Genomic DNA, 16,062 nt, shown 5'->3' on the forward strand with positions numbered 1-16,062 from the left:
AGCTGAGCAGTGATGAAGACGACCTTGAGCCGGTGAAGACCTTGGCCACTCAGTGCACCGCCACTGAGCTCTACCAGGTAGGAGGAGCCTCGGGCTTGGGTCGGGACCTAACGGGAGGGAGCAGAAAGAACGGGAATGCCTTTGCCATCTACAAGCCTACCCTCTGCTTTACCTCTGGGCTTTGGAGAGAGGAAAAGAAGCAGAGATCGGCATGGTGTTCTGGAACGGGTTGAATCGGCTCTCAGTGTCATTCGAGCTGTAGTGAGGGGCACACCTCTTCACCCCCTCCCTCCGCTCCCCTGTCGAACGCACAAACTGGTCCTCAGTAAGCCACAGACTGTCTTTCCCTCTCTTGGACTAAGTAAGCATCGTCTCGGGTGAGGTGTAACTTCAGTGACTCCACTGCGAGGCTCACAGGCCACGCTCGTTCATTAATTAGGGCATCACGCGAGTGCTGCGCCCCCCCCTCCTCCAGGTGCACCCACAGCGCGCACGAACCTTCAGGCTGGAGGCATGTGGCAAAAACTTGCTGCTGCCCCATCTTCGTCCTCGCTGCATCCTAAGTACTTACAGTCCTTAGCACCACATGAGACAGCAGACACTTGTTTGCAGCGTTTCCAGTGAGACTGGCCTTGTCGGTTTGCGAAGGCCAAGTATCGTCCACAAAGCAGGAGAGCGGCAGCGTAGCGTATCGAGCCGGTGATGCTTCTGCGTTTTCTCTGTGACAGGGCTGTGTCCCAGGTGGGCTCCGCCTGGGTGTGTTTATAACCTTAGATAAGGAGCGTGCAAGGGTTGCCTTTTCTTAAAGCTAATACCTGACCAAGTGCTTTTCTACGGTGAAGTCGGCTAAGTCGGGAAAGTGAAAGCAGACTGTTTCAAGGGATGCTCACGTCAAGGTAATTGTCAAGTACAGAACTCCAGGCTCGCTAAATGTTCTCAGACGGGTCGGCAAAGACAAGCTTGGAAAAACTCCCAAGGTTCGCCTCTTCCGCTCTCATGTGCGGTTGTTGGCCACGCTGAAACTCCTACCGTTTGGTGGAATTTTAGATTTGAAGTCATCTGCCATGTTATGCGGCCAACACTTTACTCTCCATTACTTTCTCCTCCTGATTCGGCTTGCGTTTTTCGTAATGTGTAAAAATTGCATCTCTGCGCTTGGGTACCTCATCAAGGACCGGCGCCGTCGTCTCCCAGGGGCTCGCTGTCCCCGTCCCGGATGCAAGCCGTCCCTCTCCTATGTGAACCAGTGTCTGTTATTGCTGCTTTCTGCATTTAAGATACCAGTGACACGGATTGTGTCGGTAAATCAAACAAAAAATCCTACATCATTGAGTTTGACAGATGCAGCATTACTTTTTAATGGAAATGTTTAACACGGTAATCAACAGTAAGTGGGAATAGATTCTGTGCATTGACTTCCTCTCTATGGGATTACGGACATGCCGTCTGCTTTTTAGCTTCTCACGTTGTCATATTCTGTATTTACCTGAAGGACTGGCGTCAGGTCTGTGGGCCGAAATCATCTGGGTTTTTAGGATGTGTGTTCGGTGAGTGTGTCAGTGCCGAGACCCCCGGATAATCCTGGTTGGTGCGTTGGAGGCTTTCCGTGGCATGCTGCCGTTAGACCAGTCATGCCTCCGCCAACAAAGCTTCTCATTCATTTGAAGGGGAGATTGAACCGGGGGATCTAAGGCAGGGCAAAAATGACAACTTCTTCCCCCTCGCTGGGCCCAGGGAGCAAGAACCAGATGCAAGGTTATAAACATTTATAAATGAGCCCTCGGTATAGAGTTTGAGGGCTCGTTAAAAGGCAGGAAGGCTAAAGACCAAAAGAGAATGTTTGTGCAGGAGCGGACTGGATAGCGCCAAGCAGTGTTTGCCGAGCTCCAACTTCATGAGGCCTCACTTTTTCTTTTTTCAAAGATACGTGTATCAAAATGATTTTCCTGTTTTGTTTCATCGCGGTAAAATTCATGGTACGTAAAAGTCACCGTGTAGCGCATTCACCAGATTGTGCCCCTGTCACCAGTTCCAGGATATTTTCATCACCCCCGAAGGAAATCCCTCATACACGAAGCAGTTTTCCCCCCTTCCCAGTCCGTGACGACCAATAGTCTACTTTCTGTCTCTGCAGATTTGCCTATTTCATAAATGAGTCGGAAGGTATGTGACCTTTTATGACCGGCTTCTTTCACTTGCCGTGATGTTTTCTAGGTCCATCCATGTTGTAGCAGCGATCAGTACTTCATTCCTGTTTATTCTTTCCTTTATCTATTCATCAATTGACGGACATTCTTTCAGTCTTGTAACCGGGACCATCACACTGCCAGCAACATCAGGAGGCGAACTCAGGGCTCCCATTTACAGAGCCACCCTTATCCTGTGCCTGATATTAAGTTAAGTGCTCTGTCTTATTTGAACCTCACCAATAAACCTTAGAGGTAGGTTTGCACCCCCTGTCTGAGCTACAGAATTGCAGCAATATTCTATTTGTGCCAGGATGATGGGGGGGGGGGCATATAAACAAATGCATCAGCGCATTAAGTGATGCGTCCAAGTGGCCAGACCACACCATTGGTTTGAGCTGACATTATACTTATAAACTTTCTCAGAACCCGGTGGCTACCTTTGTGCAAACATAGTCCAAAAAAAGAAAAAAAGTCATTAGCTTTCGGGAGTCTCAGAGCATCTCATCTGTCATCATTGTACCTGGACTCACCTGAGGAGATCCGAGTTGTCCAAGCCTAGTGAGAGTAGATACCGGTCTTTTCCAGAAGCCCCTAAGACCTTACACCGGAGTCTGCAACATAAAGAATCCCATGAGAATGCATTTCCGATGTGTGTATGAAAATGAAACGCAGGAATAAGATATGTCAGTTTCTAATATGACATTTCGGTCCCAAGTCTCTCATCATCTACCCGCCACTGGTGCCCTCCACAGCAGTAATTAGCCAGGCTGGGCAGTTCCCGTGCACAAACCCCAACAGAACAGTTAGGATGTGTTTAAAGGCTAAGCATTATTCCTGCAAACGGGAACATGGAGTATGAGGCTGGAATGGGTGAGCCGTGGAGACTAAGGGCTGTTTAAAAAAAAAAAAAAAACAAAACCTTTTCAACAAAAGGTTTCACCTCCTAGTGACGCTTTGAAGTCAGGGATACACAATCACTTAATGCACATAGTTTCAGTGAAGGAGCAATAGTGATTGTACCCTGAAATGTTGGTTAAAAGTTTGTGTCTTTCCTCTACATTCCCTGCTGCATTTTGCTTTCTTGGTTGGGACCGTTTGGGAAGCAGATACGCCATGGATGGACACAGTTTGAATCTGGCTCTGCCTCTTACTGGATGACCTTGGGCTCAAGACCTAAGCGTGTCTGAAATGGGGGTCACAATAGCACCTATTTTATTAGGTCACAGAGCATTTAGCAACTAAGTGAATGGATAGAGTCATTGTCACTACCACTGCTAACAGTCTAAACCGTCTCATGTTCTTGGAATGCTAGCTGCGTGACTTTCCGTTTGGTTGTAAGGAATAGGATGTTAAAGAGAGCCACTGAATTAACTGCCTGGAAAACAGCCAGCGTGTGGCAAACCTGAGCGAAAGGGTTCTGTGTTGTCCTGACATGTATTAGCTGGGTGTGCCTGGCCGTGAGAATTACAAGTGTAGTTGTGAAGAATGTTCTGAAAACCACAAGCGCTATACAAATCAGCGGTCTTTCTTCCTTGTGGCCTTTTTATTTTTATTTTTATTTTTATTTATTTATTTTTTCAATATATGAAATTTATTGTCAAATTGGTTTCCATACAACACCCAGTGCTCATCCCAAAAGGTGCCCTCCTCAATACCCATCACCCACCCTCCCCTCCCTCCCACCCCACCATCAACCCTCAGTTTGTTCTCAGTTTTTAACAGTCTCTTATGCTTTGGCTCTCTCCCACTCTAACCTCTTTTTTTTTTTTTTTCCTTCCCCTCCCCCATGGGTTTCTGTTAAGTTTCTCAGGATCCACATAAGAGTGAAACCATATATACCTTGTGGCCTTTTTAAACATTCATTGGAAGTCCCTTCTTTTCGATCCATTGGTACATAGACATTGCCCTTCATTTTGGCCTTGGTGTCCATAGGGATCTGCTAGGAACCGGATTGAATGTCTTCACTGCCCTAAATGCTCCATAGGCATACATTGGCTACGAATACCCTTTCCTCCCCTTTGACCCCTGACGAGTTTTAAACCAGACGTCACAGGGAGAAAGGCCAGGTTGCCAATGACGCTACACCAAGTCCTCCAGGAAAATTACGCGTCTCTAAACATGAGTTTTTCTTCAAAGGCCTGATGTGGGTGGACAGCTGAGTCATACCTTTTGATTATGCTTCTTATTTCCCCTCAACTCACCCTGGAGAAAGACAGAGAGGGTATGCTGTGATGCTGTACTCACACTGGCTTTCAAATCTTAGGAGCTTCCCCGGAATGGGAACTAAATCATCACTTAAAATGGACATTGGACATTGGAATGTTTCAGAACCGTGTTTGAATTGCATACAGCGTTTTATAGTTAGTGACTACATAAACGTCCCTGGTGCAGTATGTTGGGTTTTTAAAAGCTGGATATCACTAACACGGTGGGGAACTACATGATTCCCATCACCCAGCTGACTAGGTCCCAGTTTTAGGTCTCAGCCTCCTCTCTTGGCCTCATAGATACAAAACCCCGCCCTGACCTTCCCCATACAACACTCACTGAAATGCCATTTTCCAGGCAGGCATCTGGGGTGGGCAGCGACGCCAGGGTGTGCCCGCTGGGGTTTGGCAGGCATGGTGCAGTCGGCCAGGCCTCTCGAGAGCGCGCGCTGTGCGCGTTTCCTCCACGTGTCCTCGCCTTCAGTTTTCCTTTTGGTCAAATTTTCCTTCGTATGGTTCTTGGGACTTCAAGAACCCCTGAAAATGAGGAGTTAAACCTGGAATCAATTTTCATTTACAGCTGAGAAGCAGTTATTCATGCTGGCCTCGCAGCTCAATAAAAGATCCAAAGATATAGACCTTGTGCATCTCTTTCAATAGAAGCAGCCTAATCAGTCTCAAATGTTTTTTTTAACAAAGAAATTGTATCGACAGGTTTATTAAAATTGCTGTCTTTAAAGTTTTAAGCTACCCACAATTTGACCTAGTCCAAAGACTTCCACACGTTCTGGAAACATCTGCTTAACGTTTTAGTGCATGATAATCACGACGTCTGATTGACCCAGCCCTCGAGCGCAAATTGCACACTCTCCTGGCAGGACAGTCTGTGGGGCCCGGGCTCTGAACCCAGGCTGGCTCGGAGCATGGCTCTCTCGCGCCCCAGCCCTCCCAGACTGGCATTAGAAGCAGCACACTTTAGACACCGTAAAGGCTACAAAGAGATGGGTATTGTTAGAAACCGCCTTCAGGGCATTTGAATATTAATACCATCTTGTTATTAATGTGAATTAGACCGAAATGTTAGAGGACTTCATTTAGCTCCGTGAGAAGTTTAGCCAATGAGTCCTACGATGGGAAACGATCGGTTAGTGACCAGGCTCAACTCTTTACCTGAGATACAGCCCGACGTGGTGTTGGTGCTTTAAAAACAGAGCTAAACAATTCAGGTTTGCTTTGACCACAGAGGCTTTCCAATGAGTTGTGTCTGGATATGTTATTGCAAGTAGCTCCCATGTACCCAACTTTATTTAACCCGATCTTCTTTCTTTTTCTGCCTAAGGATCACCCTAGTACCCCTAGAGATGGGCGGTTCATTCAAAGCGTCACTAGACGCCAGTATAGGGGGTGCACCTCAAGTATGTTAACATTTACGAAAACGTAGTGTCTTCGCAGCTCTTTCTCTCCACTCCATAATTTTATTTTTTTGACTGAAGGTCGCTGATTGCCTCACACAGGTAGCTTGCTTTTTATCCAGGCTCTTGATTTTGGTTTCACATTGGCTTGTTTGTTTCTGTTACTGTTGGGCCACCTCCCTGGCTAGGTCGTCTGTTACTGGACCGTTGCAAATGAGCTGAATTCCACGGTAGCAGAAGATATGAATATTCTGGCAGCTTTGGGATGTGTTCCTTATACCTGGGATGCATATTAAACTTCCAGGACATAGCAGCCCAGTTCAATGAAAGCCCACTTTTATGTTCCAAGCGTGCTAACGAAAAACGATGTAGTAACTTTCGCGCCTGCTATTAGCTGGCTCTTTGGAAGCCGATGCGCCGTCGTGAATGCATTCATTGTGACAGCAGATACCCTTCCCTGCTGTAATCGGTCCTCTGTTTTAGCCACAGTTCTCCCTCATCATGCTGAACAAGTTGTTACCTCCCCAGGGTTTCTCTGCATTTCCATTTACTTTGTTATCAGCGGAAAGGCTGGGGAAGGCCCTCTTCAGTAATGACATCAATATGGCACACACAGCAAGACAGGTCAGCCTGTCAGAGCTAAAGAAACAGCAGATAGATTAGGATGAAACCAGGTGCAAAATAACTTTGATAGAGTCTTTTAATGTAAACAGTTTATCTGTCATTGCCTTTCATTGAAATCCCCCACAAATGATAGAGTTTGGGCAGTTGAGGCTGTAGCATGTAGCTGAATAAAATGTGTACCTTGTCATACTCCAACTATCCAGCAATTAGAGAATGAGAGGACATTTTAATTTATTCATTAAAGACAGGAAAGTAAATAGGATAACATATAAGGTTAATAGAATAACATTGGCCCTCATACTCCCAAGACTGTGTTTCCCATTTGGCCGTATTAGCATCGAGACCAGATTAATAAGAAACTGCTTAGGGCTTGTATGATGTGATTTTTTAATATGCTCCAGGCAAGTCTGTGACTGTTTAGAAAACCTGCGTGCTGATTTTTTTTTCATTGTAATTAGCTCTTCTACTTTTAGTAGCAAATATTTTGACTCGTAATCTCCGTAGATTACCTTTTTATTGTAATCTCAATAAAATGCTTCGAGCACGCAGAGAGGCAGAGAAGTGCAGCTGACGACCAGATACTGGCTAGTGTCCACTGCAGAGCCACTGGGAGTTTAAATCGGACATTGGTGAGGGGGTGCTGTGCACCCTAAGAGCCAAACGGAAACAACAATGGGTTTGATCTGTAATTTCAGAAACGGTGACTCTTACGTAGGACAGGGATGAGCAGGACCTTTTGTTACGTGGCACATATGTGTAAAGTGCATGGCAGGGCCGGTGGGGGTTGGGTAGCAGCCACCTCTGGGAAGCTGGGGATCCAGTTGACTTGAATTGAACTTGCCCTTGTCACTCCCCCTGGGATGGTCCCGTCTCCACTCTCACCCCACCCTTTGTTTGGTCCAAGCATGTTCTTTTCTTAGGCCCCTACATCACCCCAAGTTGGGTCCCAAATCCCTGGTTGGAGCCTGTCTTGGAGTCAGTAGCCAACAAACCCCAGGCAACGTACCATGGGTACTGGAAGTTTGCTGGAAGTTTCCAAGTCTTGAATTTAATCAGGGTTCTAGCATATACTAGAGCAAAATGAGCATCTTCAGTAAAAGCTGGGTAATAAAACCCTGCCAGACTGAAAATGTGAGGTTTTGAAATTTATATGCCGGCTTTGAAAAATATACTGGGGGCTTTGGTTTAGGTCCCAAGAATGCTTTACTCTGTTCCCCAAATATCTGCCATCTGCTGGAAAAGCTACCAGGCAGGCTGCAAGGACCCGGGGTGTCGTCCTGAATGGGAAACAGAATCTGACTTATTCTTAAGCAGCTCTATATTTTTCTATTTATTTAGTAAGAGGAAAGAGCATAAGCATTGTAAATACACAGAAGAGGTATCCAAATTTGAGATTAGCTACCAGTCTGACTGGCCACTCAAAATTCAAGTAGGTGGGCAGATAAAAGCCGCAGACGCTTCCAGAATGTATGGGATGCCGTAACCCATACTTCACAGACGATCTCATAGGACTCTTTGGAACATTAGACATAAACATTTGGAAACTTGATAATAAATCTTGTTTATTGTTAATGGAGGTAGACTCTGCTTCCATATTTAGCCGTGGCTCATGCATGTATGACTGCATACTTGCATACTGTATAGACTGCAGTACTTATGTATTAGAATATAAAATGCCAGACTTGAAAATAACCGTGGAGAGGGGTGCCTGGGTGGTTTAGTTGGTTGAGTGTCTGACTTTGGCTCACATCATGATCTCACAGTTTGTGGGTTCAAGCCCCGCATTGGGCTCTGTGCTTACAGCCTAGAGCCTGCTTTGGATTCTATGTCTCCCTTCCTCTCTGTACCTCCCCCGCTCATGCTCTGTCTCTCTCTCTCTCTCCCTCTGTCTCTCTCTGTCTCTCTCTCTCAAAAATAAATAAACATTAAAAAAATTAAAGAAAACTATTGTGGAGAGCCTTTATTCCAGCTGCCTCATTTTGCCAATAAGGACATTGGGTCACAGAGAAGTCGGTATTTGCTGTTGTGAGATAATAGAAAATATATACAGGGATGCATTAGTCTCTGGCCCTGTTTCCTGGCATGGGGCTCCTAAAACCCTTGTAATTTCCTAAGTGATAAGAGCACTAGGAGCATCTTTTGTTCTGACACTTGGTCTTTGAGCCCTGTGGCTGATACAGGCCACCAAATCCCTTGGAATTTCCTGGGTGATAGGAGTGTTCTGATGAGGTGACTCTGCATGGGCTCCTGAATGGTAGCTTCTCACCAGAAAGACCAAGTCATGATTAGAAGCTTGGAACTTTCAGCCCTGTTCCTCTACTTGATCCTGCTACACATGTGCACGTGCACGCATGCACACACGCACACACACACACACACACACACACACACACGCTTTTCTAGAGAAGGGAGAGATCGCAGAAGCTGAATTAACAATTAATCATACCTATGTGAAGAGGCCTCCATAAAATCCCAATAGTATGGGGTTTGGAGAGTTTCCAGGTGGGTTAACACACCACATCCCAGGAGCGTGATTGATGAACCCCAAGTCCACAGGGACATAAGCTCTTACACTTGGGACCGCCCAGACCTCACCCTGTGTATCTCCTCATCTGACTGTCCATCTGTCTCTTTTATCATGTCCTTTAACAAACCGGTAGACATAAGTAAACTGCCTGAGTTTTGTGAGTCGCTCTGGCCAATTTGTCGAACCTGAGGAGGGGGAACCTCTTGTTTTTTAGCCGATCGGTTAGAATGACAGGTGACAACTTGGGCCTGCAATGAGCATATGAAGTGGGAGGTGGTCTTGTGGGACTCAGCCCTTAACCTGAGGAGTCTGACACTGTCTTCCAGGTAGAGAGTGTCAAAAGTGAGTTAAATTGTAGAACACCTAGCTGGTGTCACACAGAACTGCTTGGTGTGGGGACAATCCCTCACACATCTGGTGTCAGAAGTATGATGAGTGTGGTAGCAGTGAGAGAGTAAAGACGTCTCATAGGTGGAAGACTAAAGGGTTTTCTAATACAGGTATATGGATAATGGTGGGTGTAGTGTTCTTACCCAGAGTGTAACGTGCTCTTAAGGGACAGAAAGCCTGACTACACTAGTGTGCTGATGCTGAGGATGCATCATCAGTGTTCACTTCATGGAGGTTGTAGAATACTTTCATATAATGGGGTACCTACTATGCACTAAGAATATCCTTCCCATTTTCCTGCTCACACGTGGTAAGGAGAGAGCCTCTATTAGATAATAGAGGCTCCCACCAAAGGACACATGTCATGTTGTGAGAGGTGTCCCTCTAGCATGAGGAGCAAGAGGGGCAAGAGGGCTCAGGTTGGCAGTGGAGGGGAGATAATTGAATTTTCAAATCCACCAACATCAGGGGACAATAATAACTAAGTGCCTTTTCCATTGGTCCTTCTAATGGGGAGAATAAATAACTCAAGCCAATGTTGAGTTGCTCTGCCTGGTGTCTCCACATTTATTCCACTTAGAGAATGATTAATGTCAACAGAAGACTCTTCTGAGTGAAACATGCTTCTTCACCAAAGACAGTGCATTTTTCATTAAGTTACAAGATAGCAAAAGTTTAGGTATAAACAAAATCGCCAGGTGACAAATGGATCTTGCTAAAGACACTGGAAAAACTCCTACGAACTGCCATGTTAGCAAAATATATATACAAGAACAAATATGACCTGCTACCAGGCTACTGTTCAACTGGCACAAGGCAAGGTCTTGAATGGCAGGGCGGGTGAACTTGATTGATAGTTCGCCGAGCAGTAGGAAGCCATGAAGGGCTCTGAGCAAGTCATGGCCAAAGTGGAGCATAAAATAGGGATGGGGCGCCTGGGTGGCTCAGTCACTTAAGTTTCTGACTTCGGCTCAGGTTATGATCTCGTGGTTCATGAGTTCAAGCCTTGTGTCAGGCTCTGCACTGACAGCTTAGAGCCTGAAGCCTGCTTTGGATTCTGTGTCTCCCTCTCTCTCTCTGCCCCTCCCCTGCTTTCTCTCTGTCTCCCTCTCTCAAAAATAAAAACATTAAAAAAAATTTAAATAGGGGTAAAATAGAGAGACCAGAAGACCGGTGAAGGGGCAGTGGCCATTGTCCAGGTGAGTGGGAAGAGTAAGGAGGGGCACAACCTTCTGCCGAAAAGCAGACTGGGAAATCCACCCCGGCAGTGCCACCCCGGACTCCTCTCTGGGGTGGGAATCGTAGCCCCAGGTGCACTCGCAGCACGGATCTAGATACACATATCCTAGAGCTCAGCTTTTCCTCCGGCGCCCTTCCGTGCCCAGAGTAGTGCCCAGGCCTATCCGATTCCGTGGCCGTCCACAACTCATTTATCTGATCAATGTTTATTAAGTGACTGTTAGCTGCAAGATGCAGTTCCCTCCGCCGGGAACAAATTTCCTGCAGGCTCTGCCTGTCAGAATTCTATGGCTGCCCCTTTTCTGTCTAGCACGGGCCTACTTCATACACACATAGAAGTCGGTGAGTTAAACCAAAATGGGAGAAGCCCAGTACTCTAACGATAGGAAACGTGTTTTTACTTCCTACGGGCTCCAGGTTCAAACACGTGACGTTTTCCACGTTTCCTTCTGTGCACCTATTCAGAGGGTTAAATGCAATAGGTGGTATTTCCCTAAAGATTTCAGTCCCTGGAGATACAGTCAGAAATTCAGGCAGGCATTCAGGTGTTGCAAAATGCTGAGTGACATTTTCTCCCCTTAATCTGCCGTCCTGCCTATGCACGTGAGCCGCCCGCTGAAACCTCAGCCTATAGGATATAATACGAGCCCCTGGCTGTTTCACTCATTCCAGTGAAGTCTATTTAAATGCTATAATTAAGCACTTCATTTTTATATTTGGGCAAGTGTTCTCAGTACATGTCTCTTTACTTGATTTAACCAATTCTGGAGATACTGATTTTAGACCATCGCAATACCCTAATGATGAGTTCATTTGCTTAATAGAGGGGTTTTCTCTTCTGAACGTAGGTGATCGATACAATTTACCAATACGTGCCACTAGGTTAAGGTAAGGCCGTGTCTCACAGAATAGCCCTGTGAAGAGTTAAAAAAGGGAAAACACAGAAGCACAAAAGCCATGCAATCAATGGTTCTTCTGCCTTGTTTCCATAATGCCCCAATAGACGCTTATTTAAAAATCATCTGAAGGATTGACTTTTCACTTTTTTCTTAATCACGAAATGTGTCGTATAGACCCAGCCTGGGTATATCTGCCAGCAGAATGCCAGGAGAAAAACACATAAGCGGGAGAGGCAAAAGCTATAGAGAGAAGTGCTAATAGAATCACGTTTTATGCTTGACTGACAGCATTATTATTGATTAAGGAAAAAAGCAGTACCTGAATACACAGCCTTGGAAAATGAGTCCACTGCTATAATACGTCTAGGCCATCCACGTGCCCACCTTGACAGTCTCAACAAACAGGAACCATACTGCATTGGATCCGTTTTCTGCACACCTGGGGCCAGGGCGAAGGCATTATCGTAAGTGTGGCTATCATGGTTCAGGGCATGTTTCTGAAAAGCCCCAGAAGATTCTCTCGGTTAAAATAAATAAATGTAGTATACATGTTTGCTGGACTAGAATAACACCGGGACAGAATTCCCTTACCAGAGGGTTTCTTGAAAGGTAGGTACATCCATCTACGGAGCAAGCGTTCGTAGCATTTTCTCCCTAAAGAAACACGGCGTTACATGTGCCATGGAGGACGGGACTCACCAGACGGCCACGTTCTTTCCTTCCTGCTTTCTGTTTTCTCAGGACAGCTGTAACACTTTCATGGTTCCTGTAATTCAGTATGGTCGCTGATTCACTTCAGCTTCAGCGCGGCCGGAGGAGTGTCTGCATCACAGAAAGGCGAGGTCCTTTCTTCATTTGAGGAAGATAGATTTAATGAGTGAGCACCTATGAGCGTGTCCTTTACCCCATCATCTCTCCTGAGGAATCAGTTCGTGAACACTCCTGGGATGAGAGACGAGCCTTCTCTCCGGGCGTATAATTCTTCAAGATGCCCTATGACAGAGGGAGGGAGACAGAGTCATTTGAGTGTTTGCACGAGCACTCGTGCCCCCACAGTGCCCCCCGCCCCCCCGCGTGCCCCCGACGGCGCCTCGGGGGCCCTGACCTCGCTGCCACCAGCAGCAGCCCCTGAGAAGGTTGAGGGCAGAGGCCCACGTGAAGGTACCGGGCTCTGTCTCCTGCTGGCCTAGGCATGTCAGGATCTAAACACATCAAAATCTCCCTCGGGGAGGACTTTCCAGACGGGAGCATTCTAGTCCGGAATAACTGCATACGTCTGCTAGCTGCTACCGGGTCACTAAGTCAGCAAGCCCATAAGCTCTCTGGCGGTGCCGGTGTGTGCGCGGAAGCCGGAAGGCAGAGCAGGCTGTTTCTCGAGCACCGTCATGGTTGCGGGCTACTCGCGACCACCCTTGATCTAGATGGGGCAGGACTGATTATCTTCATTTTTAAAATGAGGAAACTCAGGCTCGGAAGTGCCCGTCACCTTGCTAATGTCATGACGATAGTAAGTGGCAAAGCTGGGGGCGGAACCCAGGTTTCTGGATTTCTTTCTTTTCTTTTTTTTAATATGAAATTTATTGTCAAGTTGGTTTCCATACAACACCCAGTGCTCATCCCAACAGGGGCGCTCCTCAATGCCCATCACCCACTTTCCCATCCCTCCCACCTCTCCCCCCGCCATCGACCCTCGGGTTTCTGGATTTGTAGCTCATCAGTCTTTCCGCCGTAGTCCACGGCCTCTCCTCACACCATGGTGGAATATATTTTCTAACGTTTTCAGTTATCGTATCATCCTTGGGGTAGAGGTGCCTTAGTGACAAGATGAGTATCATGTTACGGGAACGCGGCACAAAAGAAGTAGAACGTAGGCTTTAGAAAGCGTATAGACGTTGCAAATTAAAGCAGCATGAGTGTTAACTATCTAGCCTCCATCTTCCAATCAGTTTAAATTACTTTTAATGTATGTTTTTAAACTCAAAATGATCTGTCATCCCAATGTGCAACCCTCGTAATGTGTGGCGAATTACACAAGATCACTTTGTTTTGATTCCCCTCCTTTTTAAGGGGATCTCCCATTTTGTACTTGGGATCGGTCTTTTCACATCACGTCGTTTCAGAGGAAAGGATGTTCTCCCTGTGTATTTTGTAGACTGCTTCTCAGACCCTAAAGACGTAGATATTTTTCCCACAAATAATTCACTTAAGTTTTCTTCAAAGTCTGGGAGCTGAATAATTCTCTGTATCACGCTTGAAACAAAGTCACATCGCAGTGAGCATAAAGGACACACACTGTGAGCTCTGTCTCAGGTCTGACACTCCCTGCGACCGCTCAGCTTGGAGATCAAAGGTGCTGAGCACACAGGAGGGTGACGTGAGCACGTCTGAGCAGAGCGGTTGGCGCTCTGGAACGATCCCGAGTTAATTCCCAAAGGAAAGAGAACCTCTCGGCATAGACATTTTCAATCAATAGCCAAGCAGCCCAGAAAACATTAATTTCAATGAAGTTATTTTCCTATGATGGCTGTATAGAGAGACATGGGTTTCAAAGAAACTGGCCTCGAACACGATTCTGTTCCTCCTGATCAGAGAAGAGAAGACATTTTCAAAAACCATGTCGCTGAATGAAAGCTAGGTTAAGCAATGTCACTTTGATTTCTCCCTCCCTGTCTTCTGCCAGTGGCCTGCTCATACTATCACTTCCAGCGTGCTTTCAAAGGAAACCACTTGAACAGCATGCTCGTTACTTTATGACATAGCCTTCGTCTTCTTTAAGCACAGACTCATTTGGATTAAAGAGATGGGGCGAAGTGGGTTCGTGTGATTTCCACAATGACACGTCTCCATCCCATTTCCCTACCCCGTTCCGACCCAGCCAGGACTGGGGGACGAGAGGTGGTAGAAAAGGAAGGTGCGGGTGTGCACAGGTGGGTAGACTGAGTCCGGCCCCTGCTCCCCGCCAGCATCCGCCTCTTCCTTTCCACTTCCTTTCCGGGGCCGTCTCAGGGACGGACCTGCATCTCCGAACTACATGTGAGACGTGACACGGGCCAGCCACACACCTATTGCTTATTTTATCATCTTCACCTGTTACCTCCTGCTCTTGCTTTCTTGCCGCTGTGCCGCCTGCCAGAATTCAACCCCGGGCACAGATGGTGAGAAGGTGATTTCTGCCACCGAGAGGCAAAGAACCTGCCCACATATTAATGGGTATTTATTTACCTAGCAGCAGAACCCGAGACGTCGTAGGTGAGAAGGACTTGAATTCCCAGCACTAGTCTCTAAACTTGCGAAGCGTTTCACTTCTTTCAAACAAAATCGCTTCGAAGCGTGTCGAGCCGTAGTTAGGCGTAGGAGGCTTTGGGGTATTTCCTCACGCAGTGGTCACCCCGAACGCCGAGTCCAGCGTTACAAGTAGCTGCCTCTACATCCTGTAGCCCTCACCCACCTCTGAGATTCACAGATACGAAGGTCTCCGGATGGATACTTCTGGAAAGGGTCTGAAGGTCTCAGTGCTCCCCATAGTAAGTGTTCTTTCTGTAGTGTGAAAAAGTCTAGGGGAGTACAAGTTTGGTTCTGATTACATAATTATGCTACAGAAGTATGAAAAAAATCATCACTAAAACCCTCCAGGTGCTTAAACAGTTTGATAGACTGTAGCCATTCTGCCATCAGCGCCCCCAGCTGTGTTGCTTAGCAACATTTTAATTCCAGAAGAATCGAAGGAGATGCAATCCCTGTGGAGAGGGAAACAGAAATCTCTAAGAGGGCTGTTGACAGATGATCTGAGTTGTTTCTTCTAATATACTGTGAAGATCACTAGCTCTTTTCATGAATGATAAATGGACTGTACACAGATCAATGGGTTCAGCAATAAACTGGAACCAGGCTCCATGTCTAAGGCGACACAGGCCGAGAGGCCCAGAGATTTCCTCATTTCGATGATTTGGTGTGTGTTTTCTTAAAGGTTCCACGGGAAGACATTGATCCGCGTAGTCGGTCGTCCCCTGGCCTTTTGTGGTGTCTGCTAATAAAAATGATTTTAGAAATGGCTACTTTGGCCTTGCTCTCACCACGCAGGTGTGGCCAGGTGTCAGTAGTCAGGCAGGGTAAGCGGGTCCCTGCCACAAATCTAAAAACCCGGGATGGGCCCATCACTGTCCCCCAGCCCCCGCCCCTGCCTCTCCATCCTGTGGTAATAACCCAGGCAAGCCCACCCAGCAGGTAAGATTTGAGTGCAGGGTGGGGAGACAGGAATGAGTGTCTGTGTCTGAAAGCTGCACTTGGACAGGTAACCATGTTCCCCGGGAGAGGAAAATTGCTTTCTGTGTCTCCAGTCTGCTTATCGCAAAGCAGCCTGCTTCGGTTAGGTCCTTATGTTTCGGGAGAGCATTTTATATTGCTTATTGTTTGGTAACTAGTTGCAAAGATTATGCCTGCTAATGTTGTCTAATTGCATTTTTTTTCTTCTGCTTACAGGCTGTTGAAAAGGCAAAACCTAAGAACAATCCTGTGAAGTAAGTTATTTTTTATTAGTTGGCATTGTTGATTTGAATGGACTCCATGCATGTGAAG

General features: G+C 46.6%; 1 protein-coding gene across 1 annotated transcript in view; it reads left to right on the forward strand.

Moving 5' to 3' along the window:
• The window catches only part of AFF2 (ALF transcription elongation factor 2), a 454,379-nt gene that overhangs the window by 354,760 nt on the left and 83,557 nt on the right, over positions 1 to 16,062 (forward strand). Inside the window, exons 9-10 of the mRNA XM_053891974.1 lie at positions 3 to 77; positions 15,967 to 16,004. Coding sequence (XP_053747949.1) covers positions 3 to 77; positions 15,967 to 16,004 — 113 coding nt within the window. The remainder of the gene's footprint in view (positions 1 to 2; positions 78 to 15,966; positions 16,005 to 16,062) is intronic.

The sequence above is a fragment of the Panthera pardus genome, unplaced genomic scaffold (genome assembly GCF_024362965.1).
Source record: "Panthera pardus isolate Hobbes unplaced genomic scaffold, ASM2436296v1 HiC_scaffold_27, whole genome shotgun sequence".
Lineage (NCBI taxonomy): Eukaryota > Metazoa > Chordata > Mammalia > Carnivora > Felidae > Panthera > Panthera pardus.